Source organism: Anoplopoma fimbria, chromosome 11, assembly GCF_027596085.1.
Source record: "Anoplopoma fimbria isolate UVic2021 breed Golden Eagle Sablefish chromosome 11, Afim_UVic_2022, whole genome shotgun sequence".
NCBI lineage: Eukaryota > Metazoa > Chordata > Actinopteri > Perciformes > Anoplopomatidae > Anoplopoma > Anoplopoma fimbria.
In genome coordinates this window covers 19,023,238-19,032,363 of record NC_072459.1, presented here as the reverse complement: position 1 = coordinate 19,032,363, position 9,126 = coordinate 19,023,238, and the positions used below count along the sequence as shown (strand labels likewise).

The 9,126-nt window shown below is 39.5% G+C and overlaps 1 protein-coding gene across 2 annotated transcripts; it reads left to right on the top strand.

Moving 5' to 3' along the window:
- Positions 1 to 354: 354 nt before the first annotated feature.
- prr15la (proline rich 15 like a) lies at positions 355 to 7,588 on the top strand. 2 transcript variants are annotated; one of them, XM_054608203.1, is made up of 2 exons: positions 355 to 492; positions 7,098 to 7,588. In XM_054608203.1, the coding sequence occupies exon 2, from the start codon at positions 7,127 to 7,129 to the stop codon at positions 7,469 to 7,471; it is 345 nt and encodes a 114-aa protein (XP_054464178.1). In that variant the 5' UTR covers positions 355 to 492; positions 7,098 to 7,126; the 3' UTR covers positions 7,472 to 7,588. The 2 variants fall into 2 exon arrangements, with proteins under 2 accessions (XP_054464178.1, XP_054464177.1); XM_054608202.1 differs by having other exon boundaries at positions 355 to 737.
- Positions 7,589 to 9,126: the final 1,538 nt, after the last annotated feature.

Here is a 9,126-nt window from a genome sequence, read left to right as displayed (position 1 = left end):
TAGGTTGGTTATATATTTAGTCAATATGGTGAGTTCAACCAAAGCCCTCACAAGCATAGTAAGGTTTGTGTGTGTGTGTGTGTGTGTGTGTGTGTGTGTGTGTGTGTGTGTGTGTGTGTGTGTGTGTGTGTGTGTGTGTGTGTGTGTGTGTGTGTGTGTGTGTCTGTGTGTGTCAGAGGGAGGGGCCAACCACTGCACCTGTAACTCAGCACCTAGGAGAGGACAGAACGTGGACAGGAAACTAGAGAGTGCTGGAATAAATGACAAACCGGTGCAGAGGGTCATGCATTCACTGCAAACAAGGCATTTTAACTCTCTCTTAAAGATCAACTTCTAAACTCTGCAGCAGGACAATAGCACAAAGCAATTGGCCATTTCTAGTAATATTTTCATTGGCCTGATGTAACTTCACTTCCACTTCTGGTTTGAGTGTAGTTCTGGGAGAAGAATGGATTATGGACTCTCATCTGGGAAGAAACTGGGATTAAAAAGGTGAGACAGCCTATCATTAACTTGCCCCATATAAGCACAGACCTCTCCAAGAGCTGCTGCATACAAACACATGAGAATAACAGAGGTCAGCAGGACGGTGGAAGTTGAATGCAGTATCTTGAAGCTTTTTTGGGGGGGGATAGAAGACTGAATTGAGAAGTTGAACAAGTTTGGAGAGAAGAGGCTGGACCTTGATCCTAAACCCTGCTGAAGTACACCACAGAGAAAACGTCCATTTCAAACAGGTGAGTCTATAGCACTACAAAGCCGATGGTGGAAAATAATGAAGTGCTGTTCTTAAAAACAAGTACAGCATAAGCATTTTATGCTACTTTATACATCTACTATGCTACATTTATCAGAAAGCTGCACTATTTTCTTCTCAGATTGAGATGTTTACAAAAATATCAACGAATAAATGTGCGTGTAAAGTGGTCATGTTTCCAAAAAATTACAGTACTGTATATCCCCTTAAAACAAATTTCAAGCACAACCAGCATATTCCTATTTCATTTACTGGGCAAATTTCCACCAGAGGAACCTTTTCCATATGGAAATTCCCACCGCTAATCACTGTAGCATTTAAAACAACCAAATAAGTCACCTCCAATGAAACGCCACAATAAGCAGATTTACTCGGTTTACTAACAGTTTCATGATTTTTTTGGTCAACTTTGGTTAACTTTGATTAACAAATGTATTTACCAACATCAAGCTGGTTTCATTTAAATAATAAAATAAAGTGTTCAAGTTACCAAATAGTTCCTAAAAAGCAAAGATTAGACCAAAGTTTTAAAATGACTAAATTAGCTAACTGTGTTGTTAATATTATCATCTAAAAGTGTCAAACACAATAATAGATAAGTCACATGTGCTATTTTCCTGCATAGAAAATACAATTGGTATGTAGAATACAGTACTACTTGTACTATTTTTGAATGTGTGAACTTTACTTGTAAATCTGTATTGTTACAATGTTGTATTTGCACTACTACTAATATAAAGTATTGGAGTACCTCTCCCACCACTGTGTAAATCAACCAGAACCACAAATGAGTCAACAGTTTCGTCGTTGGCACAACCTCAAAAACTTTATTAAGCAAGTCATATATAAGGATGCTATTTCCCAGGAGGAGGAAAACAAACTGTGGCTTTCCAATTTCACAAATAAACCAAACAATTTTTACAGGGTTAGGGTTAGGGTTTCAGTTTTTTATTTCTTTAATCAAAACACAAAGTCAGCGTCTGAATTTGAGACAAGAGGTGGTGCATGTAATCATTAATTATGCTCAATTTCATTTGGACAATCCCTGATATTGTTGATTTGGACTTTCAAGAGGTTGCGAGGCAACTCCGATGATCAGATTTGTTTCTGCTATGGTCTTACGCTCCAGCAGGTAGATTGTTTTGTGGTCTATGATTGTTGGGATTTTCTCTTTCTGCTGGTTCACTGTTGCCAACAATGTCATATGCTGGTTCCTCAGTGTGGATTTAGGTGCTATATAGCAGTGTTTAATAAACTTTTCTTGGGACACATGTTTTAAAAATGACAAACTATCACGATCCAGTTCAAAATAGGCCTTAGCTGAAAAAGCTATTGGCTTGGAAAGGCTATACATTGTACTTGTTTATCATATTTAGCTTTGATGTTAACATTGTGATGGATGGAAATATTTTCAAAGGAGACTAGCGTAGCTAGCTAGCCATATGACCTCAGCAGCTGAGAGGTCATTCTAATCAATGATGGACCAAACACGTATCAAGGTAAAAAACATGCAACTTCAAGTGATCTTGTTTTGGTTAAAGTATGAATAATATAATGACTCATGCAAGTATCTGACCAGATATAAAGACAACGCAGTGTTCAATTATTTTATAAACACTGCTATTGTATAGGTTTTGGAGCTACAAGGTTTCCGTCAGTGACTGAATACTTCTTTCGGAAAAACTGTTAACTTATTGACCAGTTAGTAAATGTTAAATGGACTTGTACAGCATTTTTCTAGTCTTTCGACCACTCTCACTCACTTTAACACTACATGTTTATTCATCCATTCGCACCAATTCATACACTGATGGCATAGGCTGCCATGCAGTGTGCCACCTGCTCATCAGGACTATCTAACCATTCATACATCGTACGCACAGCCTATGGAGCACTTTGGGGTGTCTTGCCCAAGGACACATCAACATGGCTGTTGAAGAATTCTAACTGCTGGCGATGATTGTGATACATTTGTTTGTCTGTTTAGAGACAGCTTCATTCCTCACTATGCATGTCCTCCATTCTTATGTTTACTGTGTAAGTGCTGTTGCACTACACACTGAATGTGTAACATGTGAGTGGCACATTTGGCCCTTTTTCATTTTAATTCAATGGATGGATGAGGAGTTTCAAAAAACATGTTTGGTCCAGTAGTCATCTAACTGCCAGGCATGACAACCTTTGAACATTCCCGCCCATGTTTGATCTCTCTCTCTCTCTCTCTCTCTCTCTCTCTCTCTCTCTCTCTCTCTCTCTCTCTCTCTCTCACCCACACACACTCAGACAGACACACAGATGTTGTTACCGTGTTACCAACCACAACATGGGGGTTGGTAACACAGTGACAACATAGACAATTGTACCCACAGATTGTGTTTTGAAATTGAAACGTATTGATTTTTTTATTTTAAAACACTTTTCATGGTTTTACTGTAGGTTCTACTGGATTAACGTAATAATCCACCAAATTATTTTGTTGCATTTATTAAATAATTAATCTCAATATCTCTGTGCGTGGGTGTGTGTGCCTTGTCTGTCTGTCCACAACTTATCTAGCATACTACTGGACCCATCAGCCTGATATGTTTTGTGCTCATTTATGACTGTATGATCAACGACCTCCCCTGTTTTTTTTAACTGTTTTGTACTGGTCCTGCGGTACTATGTTTCAAACAACACTGTTGCTTAGGATGTGTCTCAATCAGGCAGTGGTACCGTTTGTGTGTGTAGCTAATGTGTGGTTTAGCGAGAGAGACTGTGGCTGCACTCAGGTCAGAGAGATTAAAGTTGTCTTGTGGCAGTAAATGTACGGTGTACGTTACAGTTTCATAGTGTTGCTAAACACATTCATTCAATGCTTTTTTATTGGGCATCAACCTCACACTTACGCAATAGACTGTATGTAAGTGGACAAAGTCATCGTGGTGTCACTCATTTGTTTGTGGGCTGCTGTTTTGAAGCCTCGAGTTTGGCGATTTGGCCGTTGCCATCTTGGATTACGGCCATGGCCATGGCCATCTTGGTTTATGCAAACAATGAATTGACCATTTTTGGACGGCGGAGGAGTGACATAGAGATGCTGTATACGGCTCAAGTAGGGAATCGTCCTGTTAATCACAAGCTAGCCCGCCCTGAATCATATCTGCTTCATGGTCTATTTGACTCTAAATGGTTACTAAATCATGTAAATCATGTTTTATTTTAAAAAACTTTTAGCTGAATCCAGAGTTATTTTCCTTCCTTCGTTATGTAAATGAGTCCGACAACAAAGCTTGACGGAGGTTTGGGGAGCTGGGGTCAAAAGAAACGCCAGTGTGCTTGCTCTATGGGACCATGGATGCAGAAGATCGCCGTAAAGTGTCCCACGAGGATCACCAAAGCCATTAGAATTCATCATTTTGGCACTGCGGATTTTGTGTGAACTGACTTGACTGACTTGCTGGTGGTGCGAGATTAAAGTCAGGGGATCACTAACAGTCAACAGGATTCATCCTCTGAGGACCATGAATGTATTTAAGTCACATGGTGATGTCATGATGAAGTTGTTCCTGAGAACTTTCGCATTGATAAAAACTAATGAAGTTAAATGATAAAATATTTTAATGCTACTCATGACTTCACTACTCATGCAGCCATCCTGACCCTTCTGGTTCACAGAGTCTACATAACACCAACACAGGAACACTGAATCTTAAAATTATATTTTCAGTTAGCAATACTTTTCTGCACTGCAAGCAGCAACATGGCCGCTCCCCTTTAATCTCCCTCCCACTGGCAGGTAGTCATAAAACACAGAGCGGCTACGAAGTCGATACTCGCCGTCACTTCAAAGTTGTATAGAATCTACATCAAAAGGGACAAAGGGAGCCAAACAATAATGAGCGAGCTGAGCGTATCGCGTCTTCATGAAATAGAGAGAAAGAGAGAGAGAGGGAGGGAGAGAAGAAAAGAAACAATAAAACAATGTGGGTTAGTTTCTGTTTGCTCAGCTGCTAGAGAAGAGGCCAGAAGGCAATCAGGAGCTGACCTGCAGCCAGTTTGCATGCCAGCTGGGACAGTTAGCTGAAGTTGATATTTTTAAAGTCCGAATAATGGAACAGTTAACCAAGTTGATCTCTACAAGAGGTCTTATCTTAGTGTTGGTAGATCATCCCTTCTTTTATATATATATATATATATATATATATATATATATATATATATATATATATATATTACCCCTTTATACTTGTTGTTGGCTGCTTATGTTCATGGCTTGGTAGTAAAAAAACATCCATGTAAAGGACTTAAACACGGTATCGTATGTGTACACTGCTATGCAAATATTATGGTCTGTGGTTGCTTTTCATATCTTGGTCTCAACCCATTTATTCCAAGTAACGTTGACACTTGGGAAATGCACTTGTTTGCTTTCTTGGAAAGACTTAAAGGGCCAGTGTGTAGCATTTAGAGGAATCTATTGACATAAATGGAACATGATATTAATAGGTATGTTATCTTCCGTGTTTAATCACCTGAAAATAAGAATCGTGTTTTCGTAATAGAATGAGCCGTTTATATCTACATACAAAGTGGATTTCAATTTATTGCACCATATCCTAAACACTGCATCTCTAAGACCTGCAGATCTGAATGCTAAACATGAAGCTAAAGCCAGCTGGAGATTAGCTTAGCATGAAGGAGCAAGGGGAATCTAGCTTGGTTCTGTCTAAAGTTAAAAGAGACCAGTGTTATGCTAGTGGCTGCATAGGCTGCATATAGACCCAGTGGTGCTTTGAGATTAATGCTAACGTCATGCTAACACGCTCAGTTACAAAGTTAACATGCCGATATCTTCTTGCAAGTGAAATGTTAACCATGTTCACAATCTTAGTTTAGCATGTTAGCATGCTAACATTTGGTGATGAGCACACAACACATATAACGTCATGTCAATTTTTTTAGCATAATGAAATAAGTTCTAAGTAAAACAAAAAAGTTGAATAATGTAATCAATTCAGCTCATAGTGTAATAATAATAAAAAAAAAAGAGTTCTCTTTTTGACTTCTTAAACATATGAGCCCTTCTAGTTTGACATGACACAAGTTGGAGTCCTTCATTTAAAGCAACTGGACTTTATCTGTTTGGTCTAAACGACAATTTTTTACAATCAGTTCCAAATTAATAAAGCCTCTTGAATTTATGGAAAAATTCAGGACTGCAAGATGTGACCTGGACAAATGAGAAACTTGTACGGAGATGATGCTGAATTTAATATACTTCCCTCTAGGATACCCTTCCAGTGAAGAAAACAGTTTCTGCGTTCTGGTGCTCCACTGCGTTCAGCTGGTGCCCTTTTTATATATATATATTTTTCTGCCCCTGCCTATTAGACAGCCTGAATCCACCACAGACCACATGTGTTTTTGCAGCACATATGTTAGAAAGCCCAGAACCCCAGCCCACTGATCACAATCACAATCATAGGTTACATTTATCACATATGGACGCAATGTTGTGTGTCCATATGCATTTGGCCATACAATGTATAGCTTTTCCTGCTGTTGCTGTAACTCTCATTGTGAACCTTTTGGATAAGATTATTAGATTTCCATTGGCTGACCGTCTCTCGGAGGCTGAATTAACAGCAGAAAAGATCAGCTCTGTAAAATGTGATCTGACACACACACACACACACACACACACACACACACACACACACACACACACACACACACACACACACACACACACACACACACACACACAAACATACATAAATAGATAATGTACATATCCATTAGCCTGACCTCTTATATGTTTCTCTTTCTCTATAACAAACACACGCACACTCTCCGATGTGACACACACACACACACACACACACACACACACACACACACACACACACACACACACACACACACACACACACACACACACACACACACACACACACAAACACAAATACAGACACAAACACAAACAAGATGTAACTGGAGCATGTGTGCATCCACAGCATATGGAGGCTATTGAATTACACTGAAATATTAACAGTGTCATGGGTGGATAGGTAGGTGCTCTGACTCACACTCTTCCACACCCACACATACACACACACACACACACACACACACACACACACACACACACACACACACACACACACACACACACACACACACACACACACACACACACACACAATAACAAACTCATAAAGACAAAGACATGTGCACCAACCTACATGCTTTGTTTGTGTTGCAGAATATTCTGTTTTAATGTCTTTCTTTATATTGTCTTCTCTTACTGGTAATATTTCTTTTGTATTTAAACCTTCTCTTTTATCCCTCTCCTCAGCCCTCCCTCCATCCCATTACTCATCCATCATGGCAGAGCCGTCTCCAAGTTGGTGGAAGTTGACTTTCCTGAGGAGGAAAAAATCCCAGCCCAAGGTCCTGTATGAAATCCCCACAGAGTTTGTCTCCAACGCCGCCACTGGCTCAGCCACAGGAGCCGCCACCCACCAGGAGGACATGGTGTACGACCCCCAGCTGGACGCCCGGCTGGAGAGGATCATGGATAAGACGACGGCGAGCAAAGGGCGCCACGTCAAGGTGTCTCACTCCGGGAGGTTCAAGGAGAAGAAGAAAGTGAGGGCCACGCTGTCGGAGAACCCAGAGATGTTTCCAGGGGGGGACCCTGCAGGAGATGAGAACCAGCGGTTGAAATGAATAGTGATGCATTCATAGGGAGAGGTTAAAATGGTGCGTTTGGGTTCACAGCTCTCTTACCTTGTTGTCAGTTGATGGAGCCTAAATCTGGGGAAACTATAACCCTTAAAATCTGTTTAGGAGGAGAACCATTTTTTACCACTAACACACTCAATGAGTGAAAGTTAGACTTTAACTTGTGGAAAAACGTAAGTGTAGTTTTTATTTCTTTAGATAAGTTTCCCATTCACTTCAATACAAGAAACATCCACCCAAGGAGCTGCATTGTGAGACACTGGTGGTGGTTGCTACTTACTCCACTTGATATTAAAACAATGGGGTTTGCTGGGATTGATCCTACAACCTTTCCAGTACAAGATGTCTAGCTCTCATTTAGTGAGTGCAAATGCAAGTTTAGATGCACTGGTATCAAACCTGTGACATTTTCCGTGGGACTGAGTGGATAATCTAACTAGTAGAGCAACTCAGCTGTGTAAGGATGGCAACTAGAACTGGACCTTTGGACCATGTGGCGAAGTATAATTTACAACAAAATTTAAAAAAAATAACACAAACATTAAGCTGAAGATGTAAAAATGATAACTGATGATATTTGCGGTAAAATATGTTGTTTTTTCTCCTTATGATAAAATTGATGTGTAGAAGGTCACTACTGGACGTGAGATTTACCAGCCTCTACAATTGTAACTTGAGCACTAGTTTGAAGTAACAGTTCCTTGATTTATTTCTCAAAAGTCCTATCACCCAAATCAAACTACGACATATTTTCTCACTAACCCTTGTGGTATATGTTTCCATTTATCTGCTGATATTTTGAGATATCTTCCTCTGAAATCTCTCCTACAACTCAAATACAAAGTTCTCTAAAGGCCTAAAAGGTCACTGTGAAGTTTTCATAAATGAAATAGACTGATTTCACAACAGACACTTGGACCTATCAAAGCAGGTACAGCACAGGTTGAATTCATTATTGTCGGCTGTATTCCATTTAGGTGAGTTGTTGCTCTATAAGTCCAAAAGGGAAGCTGTGAATCTTTATATCAATGAGTGTTTACTGAACTTGTAGCCTGGTTTGGAGGAAATCATCATATCAGCAGTAGTATCTCTAACTACACACCCTCCAGACTTCACTGGAATACAAACACACTGCATGTCTATCAAACCACATCACACAGCCAACCTGCATGTTGTTGTTGCCAGTAAAAAACAGCAGAGGGCAGCAATGCTCTAACCTGAAACCTAAAGTCTTCAATAGATTTAATCAGAATCAGAAACAGAATCAGCCTTATTGGAATTTGACTCCGTTTACTTACGCTTTATTTGTCTTACAGACAAATAAACAAAAAAATCAAGGAGGTCCAAGAAGAAAAAAGGATAAACATTAACTATTTTGTACACAGAAATATAAAAATGCAAAAGTATATATATGAACATAAAAACACAAAAAACAACGACAATGAAGTGTAGATAAAAGTGCAAATATGCAGAGTGCAAGGCTGCTTGAATAAATATGTAAACAATTTGAATTTAAATTTACTGGATTATTGCACATGGATTTGTACCATACAGAGGATGAATGATCAATTGTTCATCAGAGTGACGGTCAGAGGAAAAAAGCTGTTCCGGTGTCTGGTTGTTTTGGCGTACAGTGCTCT

What these genes read in the sequence shown, in the direction of transcription:
- prr15la (XM_054608203.1), top strand. Translation starts at nt 7,127, where the DNA reads ATGGCAGAGCCGTCTCCAAGTTGGTGGAAGTTGACTTTCCTGAGGAGG.